Source organism: Coregonus lavaretus, assembly GCF_964263955.1.
Source record: "Coregonus lavaretus genome assembly, contig: HAP1_SCAFFOLD_2178, whole genome shotgun sequence".
NCBI classification, from domain to species: Eukaryota; Metazoa; Chordata; class Actinopteri; order Salmoniformes; family Salmonidae; genus Coregonus; species Coregonus lavaretus.
Window position 1 is genome coordinate 1 of NW_028167005.1, and position 15,000 is coordinate 15,000.

Here is a 15,000-nt window from a genome sequence, read left to right on the forward strand (position 1 = left end):
AAATTGAAAATGAGGCTATTTCATTCCTACAGTACAAGAGTTTATTCGTCTCCACAAATTAATTCTGAACTGTAACCTTTTCTTTTCTCTCTGTAGCTTTATCGCCCATATTTTATTTATGCTATTTTCTAACCTTTTATGTGAAACATGATTTGACCCTTACCCCCAAACACATTGCAGAGGTAATTGTGTATAGGGCACTTATACTCGCATTACAAACAACAGCATGATTCCACAAACGTGTTTCTTTTCTTTTGGCACCAGATATGTCCAGAATGGCTCACGGTTGTGTCGCTTTGCATAATACCCATCAGTCAGTGCTTTAGCATGCGCTCTGATTCCACACGACTTCCTCCTCAATGCTCAGCCTAATTTACATTATGCAAAACTTAATTACCACAGCCTAATTAGTTGGCTGTCTCATCTATCATTTAGAAAAGGAGAGGGGATATCTGTGTGTGTGTGTGTGTGTGTGTGTGTGTGTGTGGTGTGTGTGTGTGTGTGTGTGTGTACACACTGCATCTTTGTGTGTCAGTGGTGTGCCTTAATCTACTGTATCTTCTTGTGTCAGTTTTCTGAGCTGGTGCATCTTGGGTAAGGATGTGGTCATGTCAAACTGATTGAATGTCAAACTGAATTATGTTTTTCCAGTTCTGGCCACACCTGAAGCCTGACTTCATACAAACATTTTTGAATTCATGTTTTGGTACTCTTCCTGGACTCTGTTTGCACATTGACTGAAGGACAGATTGAGGACAGATACTATCAATCGACTGTGAGGAACGAAACATCACTTTCTATTAGCAAATCTCCAATCAACCAATCCCAATCTTTGTCATTTCCAATCAGCCTATCCAGTGAGCCGTAGCCAGCCGTAGCCAACCAACCGCTGTGTAACATGGATTGATGAATATTAGACAGGTAGTCAGAACTGTTCAGTTCTCCATAGAGAATTAGAGGCATTAGACTGGGCTGCTGGTTAATGTTACGACTGGCAGCTCTCCACTGGAGCCAATCAGGAGATAAACAGCCAGAGGCACACGGAGAGACTCCGACACCCAAATAAAAGACCCAACGTGGATAAATGGTTCAGGAACGTGGGCCTGAACAGGGGAGCTGGAGCGTGCGTTCAAGGGCAACACTGCAGAAGTAAGGATACTAAATGGGGGTGTTTTCTCCATTGAAAAGAGCCAGACACAACCTAGAGCACAGTGTCTTTGTCTTCAGCACGTCCTCTGTGTTCTTTTCTGTTATGCCTCTTAGATTGCCGAAAAGCCTTGAGTCTGAGGAGACCCTTGAGTCAATGCTGGGCTGTTTGAGTTGCAGTGGAGAGGAGAGCAGTTAAATGATCCAGTTGGAAGCTGATGATGAGTTGGCCTTAAAGGGATACTTCGGGATTTTGGCAAAGTTGCCCTTTATCTACTTCCCCAGAGTCAGATGAACTCATGAATAACATTTTTATGTAGGTAGTTTCGCGAGCTAATGCTAACTAGCATTAGCACAATGACTGGAAGTCTATGGTATCTAATAGCATGCTAGCAGTTACCATAGACTTCCAGTCATTGAGCTAATGCTAGTTAACAACTTCCTTCAAACTGCACGCAGATACATACAAATGGTATCAGCGAGTTCATCTTACTCTGGGGAAGTAGATAAAGAGCTTCATTGCCAAAATCATGAAGCATCCCTTTAAGGGGGTTAAGGAAAAGCTACCCACTCATAGAGATTAGATATTATATTGTTTATTCTGTTATTCGTCCTTTGTCCAGCTCCTATGCCACGTTTTGATATGTGGAAACATTCTCCATTCTTTGTAATTTGAGGGACCAGATTGGGACAATGCAAAGTAATGTCAATAACATCACCATTTCTCCTTTATATAAATATTTTATTCAATATGTTGTATCTGTGTATACAATGGAGACACAAACTGTACAGTGCAGACAAACTCTTTTGCATATATATGTATGTAAAGTTAGCGGTACATTTACCGACATTATCTCTTTTTTTCTTGTTTTTCTTTTGACTTGATACACATAGCCTACAGTACCACATGCATATCTCCAATGTCTTCCTTGTTTACCATGCAACAGGTGAGTGACGTAGAAAGACTGGGAGAGAGAGAGAGACCAGGGGGAGAGACAGATGGAGAGATAGAGAGATGGAAATAGAGAGAGAGATGGGCAGGGGTAAGGGGAAGAATGAGGGATTGTTGGGAAAGAAAGAGAGAGAGAGAGAAAGAGAGAGAGCGAGAAAGAGAGAGGAATGTACATTTGCACAGTCAAAGTCAATTCAATTTTTCGAAAACTGATCCAGTCTCACTTGAAGTAGTCAGTTGGAGATTCAGAATCCAGCAGCACATAGAGCTTACCGATGGCAGGATTCAATCAGAGACCTTAGAGGGAGTTTGGCCAATGCAGTTTGAACTATGACATCACATAGCTCGATGGCAGCCATGTTCATGCCACTGGGCAATATTGAATCCTCAAGAGGCAGCAACGTGGTGCCCAGCTCTACAGTTGGCCGAACTCTACATATAAAGGACTCTGGTTTCAACAAGAACAGAAACAAAGACACAACACCATCACATTTTAGGTCAACATTTCTTTGTCAAGAACAGCAGCTTTTGTTCAGCTTGGTACAGACAAAACACTGGACAAGTAGTACAGCAAATGTTGCTTCAACACTTTCCCACACACAGCCCAGTGGATTTTTTATTTTTTTTACACCTTACCCTTTTGATTGTTTTCTGTATGATCTCACCCAGCTAGCTATGTTACAGTGGCCTATGAGCGGCCTGCCAAGGGCAAATTTGGCATCCATGGGCCGTTTTGCTCATAGGCTTTACAGTGGCTGACTGTTGGTATTAGCTCTTGGAGCTAACGCGAGTCTTCAGGTCCCAGGCATGGTTACAGACTCAGCTAACTACCTCTGCTACTTATACAGGAAGTGACAGATCTTGATCCTCACAGTAAACATTTCATGACAAAAACGTAACAAACCAACATCATTCCCTTATTTCATTTAGACGATTGACACGTAAAAGAGTTTGGGTAAAGTCAAACGACAGGTAAAGTCAAAGTATCAATTGCTTCTAAATGAGAACGCTACAACTCCAAGATGGGATGGGAGGTTTGTAGTCACAGTGTGAAAGCCACAGATATAGGACTACCGTGGTGTACCTCTTACCAATACCAGCTAGCCGTTACACCACCAACATCACTTATTTTACTGGACCGTTTAGGACTATTTGTTCCCTGCAGTGATTCTACTGTTCTTTCAATATTTTTGCAAATTCATTGACTTTGTCAACTTCGCTATGTGCGCATGTACAGGTAACTGTCAAAATAAAGGAAACCCCAACATAGTGTCTTAATAGAGCGTTGGGCCACCACGAGCCAGAACAGCTTCAATGCACCTCGGCATAGATTCTACAAGTGTCTGGAACTCTATTGGAGGGATGCGACACCATTCTACCGTGAGAAATTCCATCATTTGGTGTTTTGTTGGCAGGTAGACGTTTATTGTCATAAGTCTTGTCCTGGAGGCAGAACTGAGCGAATTCCCCTTAGATAGGCCAGCTGCAAAGTCAAAATGGGCTTTTTGGTCTTAATTTAAGGTTAGGGTTAGGCATTAGGGTTAACAGTGTGGTTGAGGTTAGGTTTAATACCAGATTTTATTGCTTTGTGGCTGTGCTAGCTAGTAAACATTCCAGAACTGCCTCCAGAACAAGATTCACGACGAAAAACGCTAACCTGTGTTTTGTTGATGGTGGTGGAAAACGCTGTCTCAGGCGCCGCTCCAGAATCTCCCATAAGTGTTCAGTTGGGTTGAGATCTGGTGAGTGAGACGGCATTGCCTGTGGTTTACATCGTTTTCATGCTCATCAAACTGTTCAGTGGCCACTCATGCCCTGTGGATTGTCATCCTATGGGGGCATAGCCATGGTAGCTTCTGTGGACATGCTAGCTACTCTGCTACCATGCACTCTACCTACCATGCATTGTATCTGCTACGTCCTCAATACTACCAAAGCATTCACATCTCATCCCCAGCCCCAGTCCTCTCCCTCTATACATGTCTTAGAAAATAGAGTATTGACCTCCTGCATCATTCGCTACCTAAATTAACCTACAAACACACAGAGAGAAAATAGTGGTAGTAAGAGATATAATAGAGATGTGGAGGTAGAGATAGAGAGAAGCTAAGAAAGAATGAAAGAATGAGAGAGAGAGAGAGAGAGAGAGAGAGAGAGAGAGAGAGAGAGAGAGAGAGAGAGAGAGAGAGAGAGAGAGAGAGAGAGAGAGAGAGAGAGAGAGAGAGAGAGAGAGAGAGAGAGAAAGAGAGAGAAAGAGAGAGTGACAATCATTTGAAAAATAGAAGATGACAATCCTGTTTTGTGTCTGTACAACAAGCTATCCAGACGGTCGCTGGTGCATTTTGGGTATACAATTATAAACAAACAAACAAATTGGTAAATAGACAAACAAACAATAGACTGTGGTCAATATGGATGATCTCTGTTGCTATAGTGCGTCAGAGTGAGAGAGGGGTCTTATGGGTAGCCATCAGCAGGCAAGGCTACCTGGCAAAAAGGAAGAGGGAAAAAAACCGCTTTGTCATCATTCTCACAGATTGTCACAGAAAAATAATCGTAAGGATTTGAAAAAGGCATTCCGTATCGTGTAGGTAGGGCATTCCGCTGTCCAAGTTTGTTAGTTTATCTAGCTGATCAAATCAGCCAATCCCCCTCCTCCACCTCCTCCTCCTCCCCTTCCTCCTCCTCCTCCTCTTCCTCCTCCTCCTCACCACCTTCCAATTCCTTCTCCCCTCCTCTTCTCCCGTTCTCCTCCCCTCCCCCATCCCCAAAATGGAGTGGTCCATTTCCTCATCTCGAACACCACTGCACCGAATCGGCCAAAAAGAGAAAGAGAGAGAGAGAAAGAGCGAGAGAAAGAGAGAGGAGGTGGGACTTAGCCCATAATTGACCAATCAAGGTGAGAGTTTGTGTGCAGTGGGCAGAGTCTCATGTCTCTGTCGTGCGTGAGGAGAGGAGGGGACAGGGTTATGTCGCAGTCTCCTTCGGGTCGGGTTTGTTGACTGGCTTGCCCCCGTTCATGGCCACTGGTTCGCTGGTTGTGCTTTTGCTGGACGGGACTCCGGCGACTTTAGGCAACGTCTCTCTGACGTCGTGCAACGACGGCTCCTTGTACATCGCAACTACAGAGAAGAGGAGAGATCAGAGTGTTAGAGCGTGTGAGCGTGTGTGTGTGAGTGTGTGTGTGTGTGTGACAACACCCTTACCTTCTATAGGTTTGGGCAGGAAGTGAGCGGCGGGTTTTGTCTTTTTCACGCGGTTGCCCTTCATGGGCTGTCCCTCCTTGTTCAGGCCCAAGAACCAGGCCCTCCCAGACTCATTCTGTCTGTACAGCATCGACGAGTAGATCACATAGTAGTTCTCAAACACCGACTCCTTAAACTTACACTCTGCTGTAAACAGCTCCTACAGGAGACACACACACACACACGCACACACACGCACGCACAAACGCACAAGCACGCAGGCACACACACGCAGGCACACACACACACACACACACACACACACACACACACACACACACACACACACAAACACACACACGCACACACACACACACACACACAGCATCAGTATCAAACAGACAACAATGGACAAATTGCTACCACTTAATATTCCATTAGATCAGCCAAACGTCCATCCAACAATTTTATAAGAGTTTCAATCAACTGTTTCCATGACGTTTATCTACCTTCCATTGGCGACGATTCACCAACAGTCAACCTGCTAAATGACTTGCCTGATGACTGATCCTGAACTTAATTCTACTGCTCTATCGATCGCTACATACATTCAGCCTGAAACTGCCATCCTAGAAGGTGTTTGTGCTCACTTCAAAATGAGGGGAGTTGAACAAAACAAATTAATCAGCGATTGGATCGTCTCTAACCTATCAGAGTATCAAAGCCAATGACGTGATTCATGGTTCGTGATGGCCCAACCCATTGGTTTCTGGGACCAATCAGAACGGTTAGAATGTGTTTGCATTCTACAAGACATCAGGGAGGAAAGCAAATCCAGACTGATTGTGGAGAAGAAATGCTAGTGGGCATGGTGTTTGGCGAAGTGGATGGGCAGTCAGTCTGCTAAATGACTGATTTGTACTGTAATTAACCATCCCTAGCTTCCAGAGCCTCAGAGAGACAGACAGACAGGGAAAACATTGAAATTCCGATCAGGTGTGCTTGTCAGTCACCACCACAAGAAAAGAGACACTCGCTCACCTGTGTGGGCCTTTGTTCCCAGTTACCATGGAAACGATGGAATGGAGAAGATGGGAGGAGAAGAGGAGGAGGAGGAGGAAGAGGGTAGGGCAGTAGTTTGATGTGATGGCTAGGTGTAATTGATGTGTGTGGTTGGCAACGTATTTCCATTTCCCATTGCTCTTTTTGTGGTTCTCATTATGGTTCACTGTACTTTTCCCCTGTGTCATTCACCTCTGTCCAATTAACACATTCAGGCTGTGTCTCAATAGTCTAAAGTGGCTTCCTCTACTTGTCTTCTCTCCACTCTTTCATCTGCTCTGATGTGAAATAATTGGACAGGTGTCCACCATGTTGCTTTCACTTATCCTGTGATTTCAAATCATTTAGGATTTAAAGGCCCAATGCAGACGTTTTTTAAAATCTCAACATCAAATCATTTCAGGGTAACAAATAAATACCTTACTGGGATTGTTTCAATTAAAATAGTCCCCCCCCAAAAAAAATAAATAATTATTTGCTTCTTAGCAAAGAGCGATTTCTCTAGCAATAATTTTGCTAGGACTGTCTAGGAGTGGTTTGAGTGTGGAGGAGAAAACTGAAATCTAGCTGTTATTGGCAGAGAGGTTTGGAACTATCTTTCTTATTGGTCTATTAACTAATTGTCACCAGGCAGGCCAAAACTCCATCCCACCAAAACATACATTTTCAAACAGCTCTTTCACTAAAAGGAATGATCATAATTGTCACAATTTCACAGTATTATTCCAACCTCCTAGTGTGGAAATATATATAAAACAGAGGAAAATCACGTTTTTGACTGCACTGGGCCGTTAAGGTGAGGTTACAAGGAGAGGAAGCCATTTTAGACTATTGAGATGGACCTGCATACTGAACAAAGTTATAAAACACAGGCTGTTAGAGAGAGAAGAGGCAGTGTAGATTAAAGGAGAGAAAGAAACAGGGGAAGGAAAGGAGGACGTAGGAGAGAAGAGAGAGATAAATCACCAAGGGAGGAGGATGTCTCCTGGGGGGAAGCACACAAACAGTCTTGTATAACTAACCTTGTGGGGACACACAATTCAGTCCCGTTCAAAATCCTATTTTCCCTAACCCCTAAACCTAACCTTAACCTTAACCCTAACCTTAACCCCAAAACCTAATTCTAACCCTAACACTAATTCTAACTTTAACCCTAAACCCCCTAAACCCCCTAGAAATAACATTTGACTTTGTGGGGACTAACACAATGTCCCCAGTTGGTGAACATTTTGATTGTTTACTATTCTTGCGGGGAGTATAGTTAAACATGTCCACACACACACACACACACACACACACACACACACACACACACACACACACACACACACACACACACACACACACACACACACACACACACACACACACACACACACACACACACACACACACACACACACACACACAGGAAAATAATCCTGCATCAACAGGAAATGTGAATTATTATGTGGATTATAATTAATGGACATTTTTGTAGGGGTTGATACATTTTCCGTAAGGTAAAATCAAGTCTGACATTTCAAAGTGGAAATTACAAACTTCAGAAGCCTTTTAAAACCTCAAATATACTCCACGTTTTAAATGTCCTGCATTGCAGGAAAGTTCTCCTGCAACAGGGTGATCAAATGAAGATCCTACATCTGTACACACACATGCTGGACCTTAGTATTTCATAATATTAAAAACTGACTTAGGGCCAGTTTCATGCTGTGCTCTATACGGCTGAGGTTAGACCAGGGGTTAGAAGGGTGCAGAGAGTGATCCAGTATTAATCCCACACATCCAGCTGGTCTTATTGTGTGTATGTGTGTGTGTGTGTCGTGTGGTGTGTGTGTGTGTGTGTGTCATGTGGTGAGTTTGTGTGTGTGTGCATGAGTGTGTGTGTGTCTGTTTATGCCTCCGACACTGCTCATTATCACACTGCTAATTACCCAGGGGAATTGTGGGTAAACAAGTAAGTCAAAGAAAGGAAAGAGGGAGAGAGGAGGAGGAGGAGGACTGGAGAATGACAGAATAAAGAATGACAGAATAAACACTGTGTGAAGGAGGAGGGAAACTTAGAGACCTCTTTAGATGGAGTGTTTTAGTCTTAAAAGGGCAATCTGTAGTTCAATTTTTGGCAAAAAGTATTTTTGTATTTGGTTGGTTTAAACCAAAAAAGCCATATGATACTCTGAGAAAAATGGCGGATGAATGGTGTTCAGTTCTACAGATGCCTGTATCTCTTCAGCTGCCATATACAGGGCCTTCGGAAAGTATTCAGACCCTTTTACTTTTTCCACATTTTGTTACGTTACAGCCTTATTCTAAAATTGATTAAATTGTTTTTTTTCTCTCATCAATCTACACACAATACCCCATAATGACAAAGCAAAAACAGGTTTTTAGACATTTTTTGCTAATTTATATAAAAAACAAACAAAATGAAATATCACATTTACATAAGTATTCAGACCATTTACTCAGTACTTTGTTGAAGCACCTTCGGCAGCGATTACAGCATCAAGTCTTCCTGGGTATACCGCTACAAGCTGTGGTCCTCTGTAGCTCAGCTGGTAGAGCACGGCGCTTGTAACGTCAGGGTAGTGGGTTCGAACCCCAGGACCACCCATACACAGAAATGTATGCACGCATGACTGTAAGTCGCTTTGGATAAAAGCGTCTGCTAAATGGCTTATTATTATTATAAGCTTGGTACACCTTTATTTGGGGAGTTTCTCCCATTCTTCTCTGCAGATCCTCTCAAGCTCTATCAGGTTGGATGGGGAGCGTTGCTGCACAGCTATTTTCAGGTCTCTCCAGAAATGTTCGATTGGGTTCAAGTCCGGGCTCTGGCTGGGCCACTCAAGAACATTCAGAGACTTGTCCCCGAAGCCACTCCTGCGTTGTCTTGGCTGTGTGCTTAGGGTCGTTGTCCTGTTAGAAGGTGAACCTTCGCCCCAGTCTGAGGTGCTGAGCGCTCTGGAGCAGGTTATCATCAAAGATCTCTCTGTACTTTGCTCCGTTCATCTTTGCCCCGATCCTGACTAGTCTCCCAGTCCCTGCCACTGAAAAACATCCCCACAGCATGATGCTGCTACCACCATGCTTCACCGTAGGGATGGTGCCAGGTTTCCTCCAGACGTGACGCTTGGCATTCAGGCCAAAGAGTTCAATCTTGTTCTCTTCAGAGCAGAAAATCTTGTTTCTCATGGTCTGAGAGTCTTTAGGTGCCTTTTGGTAAACTCCAAGCAGGCTGTCATGTGCCTTTTACTGAGGAGTGGCTTCTGTCTGGCCACTCTACCATAAAGGCCTGATTGGTGGAGTGCTGCAGAGATGGTTGTCCTTCTGGAAGGTTCTCCCATCTCCACAGAGGAATTCTAGAGCTCCGTCAGAGTGACCATCGGGTTCTTGGTCACCTCCCTGACCAAGGCCCTTCTCCCTGGATTGCTCAGTTTGGCCGGTGGTTCCAAACTTATTCTGTTTAAGTATGGTGGAGGCCACTGTGTTCTTGGGGACCTTCAATACTGCAGAAATGTTTTGGTACCCTTCCCCAGATCTGTGCCTCGACACAATCCTGTCTCGGAGCTCTACGGACAATTCCTTCGACCTCAAGGCCTCCTGTAGCTCAGTTGGTAGAGCATGGCGCTTGCAACGCCAGGGTTGTGGGTTCGATTCCCACCGGGGGCCAGTATAAAAAAAAAATTATGCACTCACTAACTGTAAGTCGCTCTGGATAAGAGCGTCTGCTAAATGACTAAAATGTTTTTGCTCTGACATGCACTGTCAACTGTGGGACCTTATATAGACAGGTGTGTGCCTTTCCAAATAATGTCCAATCAATTGAATTTACCACAGGTGGACTCCAACCAAGTTGTAGAAACATCTCAAGGATGATCAATGGAAACAGGATGCACCTGAGCTCAATTTCGAGTCTCATAGCAAAGGGGCTGAATACTTATGTAAATAAGGTATTTCTTATTTTTTTTATATAAATTTGCAAAAATGTCTACAACCTGTTTTCACTTTGTCATTATGGGGTATTGTGTGTAGATTGCAAAAAAATTAAATAAAATAATCAAATTTAGAATAAGGCTGTAACGTAACAAAATGTGGAAAAGGTCAAGGGGTCTGAATACTTTCCGAAGGCACTGTACTGTTAACATGGATAGGTATAGAGTAGCATCCTTGCTGTTGTGTGTCCTGTCTGGTTGTCCTTTAGTGAGGATGACACCATGCTCTTCCTTTCAACTCCACAAACCTTTCATCTAGTCATCCTGTCCTGTCTCTGCATCCAAGCACGTACACACGCATGTGCATACACACACACACACACACACAAGGTCTCTGTCAGAAAACGGATGCTATGGTATAGAGAAGAAGAAGAAAAGAGAGAGAGAGAAAGAGGAAGAGAGTGAGAGAGAGAGAGAGAGAGAGAGAGAGGAAGAGTGAGAGAGAGAGAGAGAGAGAGAGAGAGAGAGAGAGAGAGAGAGAGAGAGAGAGAGAGAGAGAAAGACAACAAAAGAGAGAGATATACAGTTGAAGTCGGAAGTTACCTTAGCCAAATACATATAAACTCAGTTTTTCACAATTCCTGACATTTAATCCTAGTAAAAATTCCCTGTCTTAGGTCAGTTAGGATCACCACTTTATTTTAAGAATGTGAAATGTCAGAATAATAGTAGAGAGAATGATTTATTTCAGCTTTTATTTCTTTCATCACATTCCCAGTGGGTCAGAAGTTCACATACACTCAATTAGTATTTGGTCAGAGCTGGTGTAACGGAGTCAGGTTTGTAGGCCTTCTTGCTCCCACACGCTTTTTCAGTTCTGCCCACAAATTTTCTATAGGATTGAGGTCAGGGCTTTGTGTTGGCCACTCCAATATCTTGACTTTGTTGTCCTTAAGCCATTTTGCCACAACTTTGGAAGTATGCTTGGGGTCATTGTCCATTTGGAAGACCCATTTGCGACCAAGCTTTAACTTCTTGACTGATGTCTTGAGATGTTGCTTCAATATATCCACATAATTTTCCTTCCTCATGATGCCATCTATTTTGTGAAGTGCACCAGTCCCTCCTACAGCAAAGCACCCACACAGCATGATGCTGCCATCCCCGTGCTTCACGGTTGGGATGGTGTTCTTCAGCTTGCAAGCCACCTCTTTTTTCCTCCAAACATAACGATGGTCATTATGGCCAAACAGTTCTATTTTTGTTTCATCAGACCAGAGGACATTTTTCCAAATAGTATGATCTTTGTCCCCATGTGCAGTTGCAAACTGTAGTCTGGCTTTTTTATGGCGGTTTTGGAGCAGTGGCTTCTTCCTTGCTGAGTGGCCTTTCAGGTTATGTCGATATAGGACTTGTTTTACTGTGGATATAGATACTTTTGTACCTGTTTCCTCCAGCATCTTCACAAGGTCCTTTGCTGTTGTTCTGGGATTGATTTGCACTTTTCGCACCAAAGTACGTTCATCTCTAGGAGACAGAACTCGTCTCCTTCCTGAGCGGTATGACGGCTGCGTGGTCCCATGGTGTTTATACTTGTGTACTATTGTTTGTACAGATGAACATGGTAACTTCACACGTTTGGAAATTGCTCCCAAGGATGAACCAGACTTGTGGAGGTCTACAATTTTTTTCTGAGGTCTTGGCTGATTTCTTTTGATTTTCCCATGATGTCAAGCAAAGAGGCACTAAGTTTGAAGGTAGGCCTTGAAATACATCCACACGTACACCTCCAATTGATTCAAATTATGTCAATTAGCCTATCAGAAGCTTCTAAAGCCATGACATCATTTTCTGGAATGTTCCAAGCTGTTTAAAGGCACAGTCAACTTAGTGTAAACTTCTGACCCACTGGAATTGTGATACAGTGAATTATAAGTGAAATAATCTGTCTGTAAACAATTGTTGAAAAAATTACTTGTGTCATGCACAAAGTAGATGTCCTAACCGACTGGTTGAAAAACGAGATTTAATGTATGTAAACTTCCAACTTCAACTGTACATACAGCCATACCAAGGTTTAATGTATTTCTCCACCAAATAAACAAATAACTGTAATTATCCTCCAGCCAATATATGAGCTACAGTATGTGTGTGTGCATACGGGCCAGGGTAACTTCTGTCTTTGTCCCTCGAAGCCGCAACAATACGCACAAAAAGCGCATTTCTCTCAGATTTTGTGCACAAATTTGTTTACATCCCTGTTAGTGAGCATTTCCCCTTTGCCAAGATAATCCATCCACCTGACAGGTGTGGCATATCAAGAAGCTTATTAAACAGCATGATCATTACACAGGTGCACCTTGTACTGGGGACAATAAAAGGCCACTCTAAAATGTGCAGTTTTGTCACACAACACAATTCTACAGATGTCTCAAGTTTTGAGTGAGCGTGCAATTGGCATGCTGACTGCAGGAATGTTCACAAGAGCTGAAGCCAGATAATTGAACGTTAATTTCTCTACCATAAAATAATTTGGCAGTAAGTCCAACCGGCCTCACAATCACAGACCACGTGTAACCATGCCAGCCCAGGACCTCCACATCCGGCTTCTTCACCTGCGGGATCGTCTGAGACCAGCCACCCGGACAGCTGATGAAACTGAGGAGTATTTCTGTCTGTTATAAAGCCCTTTTGTGGGGAAAATCTCATTCTGATTGGCTGGGACTGGCTCCCCAGTGGGTGGGCCTATGCCCTCCCAGGCCTACCCGTGGCTGCGCCCCTACCCAGTCATGTGAAATCCATAGATATCGGCCTAATGCATTTATTTCAATTGACTGATTTCCTTATATAAACTGTAATTCAGTTAAATCAATGAAATTGTTGCATGTTGCATTTATATTTTTGTTCAGTATATGTTCCTCTCAGATGGAACATCCAGCATCTATCTCACTCACGTTTTCCTCCATAGTATTAACATATAGAGGATATGACAGTTCTCTCTCCATAATATTAACATATAGAGGATATAATAGTTCTCTCTCCATAATATTAACATATAGAGGATTTGATAGTTCTCTCTCCATAATATTAACATATAGAGGATATGATAGTTCTCTCTCCATAATATTAACATATAGAGGATATGATAGTTCTCTCTCCATAGAGGACTCTAAGACCTGATGGTGAGGGCTACAGTATATACTGTATGGTGTATTTGTTACTATAAAGGTGTAAACCAACAGGCAGGTTTCTCTCCACAGATCCAATTTACACTCCTGACATCACTTCATACTAGGAGATCAATCGACAGCTCTCTCTCCCTCTCGTAAGTGTGAGTGTGTGCAGTGTGCGAGCTCTAGTACTCAGATGTGTGTCCGTGTAACTGTGTGTGTGTGTTGTCTGTGTGTCTGCATGAGTGTCTGCATGAGTGTGTGCTTAAGTACTCGGATGTGCATGCGTGTAACTGTGTGTGTGTTGTGTGTGTGCATGAGTGTGTGCTTGAGTACTCAGATGTGTGTGTTCTTCACACTCATCAACACACACTCAGCGCTGGTTTCCTCTTGCCCAGCATCGTTGGTAATTAACACATACCAGATCATTTCACACCAGGCCATCTGTTGACTGCAGAGACAGAGACAGAGAGACGGGTGGAGAGAGATGAGTCTCTCTCTCTCTGTCTCTGTCTCTCTCTCTCTCAGTCTCTCTCTGTCTCTCTCAGTCTCTCTCTCTCTCTCTCTCTCTCTCTCTCTCTCTGTCTCTCTCTCTCTCAGTCTCTCTCTCTCTCTCTCTGTCTCTCTCTGTCTCTCTCTCTCTCTCTCTCTCTCTCTCTCTGTCTCTCTCTCAGTCTCTCTCTCTCTCTCTCTCTCTCTCTCTCTCTGTCTCTCTCTCAGTCTCTCTCTCTCTCTCAGTCTCTCTCTCTCTCTTTCTAACTCATTTCTTCTCTACAACCAGACAGATGTGTAGCACTATAGTTCATCTTGATCCTTCATCATCAGGGGGAGTAACACTACAACACTCTATTCTTGAGCTTACTGTAATTCTAATTATGGGCTGCTGTCAATCGGCCATCTTGTGTTTTCGTGGTTCATCAAAGCAGCGCCTCTATAAACCATTTAGTACCAGGTAGTTATCAATTGTGTTGGATTCTTTGACGTACTAGAGCAACATAACTGTTGTATTATTATAAAACATAATGATTTGGTAAATAGCAGATAATATCGGTTAAATCCCTAACAGGACTGAAAAATACAAATTCAATCCTGTTCTTATTCTGATTCATTCTGCATTGCACTAGTGGGTTTTTCCTAGTCAGTGGTGTGTGTGTGTGTGTCTCTCTCTGTGTGTGTGTGTGTGTGTGTGTGTGTGTGTGTGTGTGTGTGTGTGTGTGTGTGTGTGTGTGTGGACAGGACTTCCCCCATCAATAATTCAAAAGCAGCCCTCATCCCTCTGTCTCTAACTGAACAGAGAGCGAAACAGAACATCACATCTCTCCTCCAAAAAACGACAAAACAAGCGCCTGGCTGCTCTCCTCTCTGCAGCATAACAAGCTATTCTCCGCCTGTCACTCTCCCTCGCTCCGACACGGTGAGAAAACAAGGAAAGAAAAGAGGGATATTCCACTGGTCTGGTGTGTCAGGGTCGGGAATAATTCATATTCCTGTCAGCTTCTTCTTCCTCTCTCTCTCACTCTCTCTCTCTCTCCATGTCTCACTCTCACCCA

At 43.4% G+C, this 15,000-nt stretch overlaps 1 protein-coding gene across 1 annotated transcript in view; it reads right to left on the reverse strand.

Annotated features, from left to right (window-relative positions):
- Positions 1–5,065: 5,065 nt before the first annotated feature.
- Positions 5,066–15,000, reverse strand: part of LOC311113995 (fibroblast growth factor 14-like) — a gene marked incomplete at both ends in the record, with an annotated part of 20,007 nt that continues 10,072 nt past the window's right edge. The window contains 2 exons of the mRNA XM_084189261.1: positions 5,066–5,220; positions 5,305–5,503. Of these exons, the coding sequence (XP_084045387.1) occupies positions 5,066–5,220; positions 5,305–5,503 (354 nt within the window). The remainder of the gene's footprint in view (positions 5,221–5,304; positions 5,504–15,000) is intronic.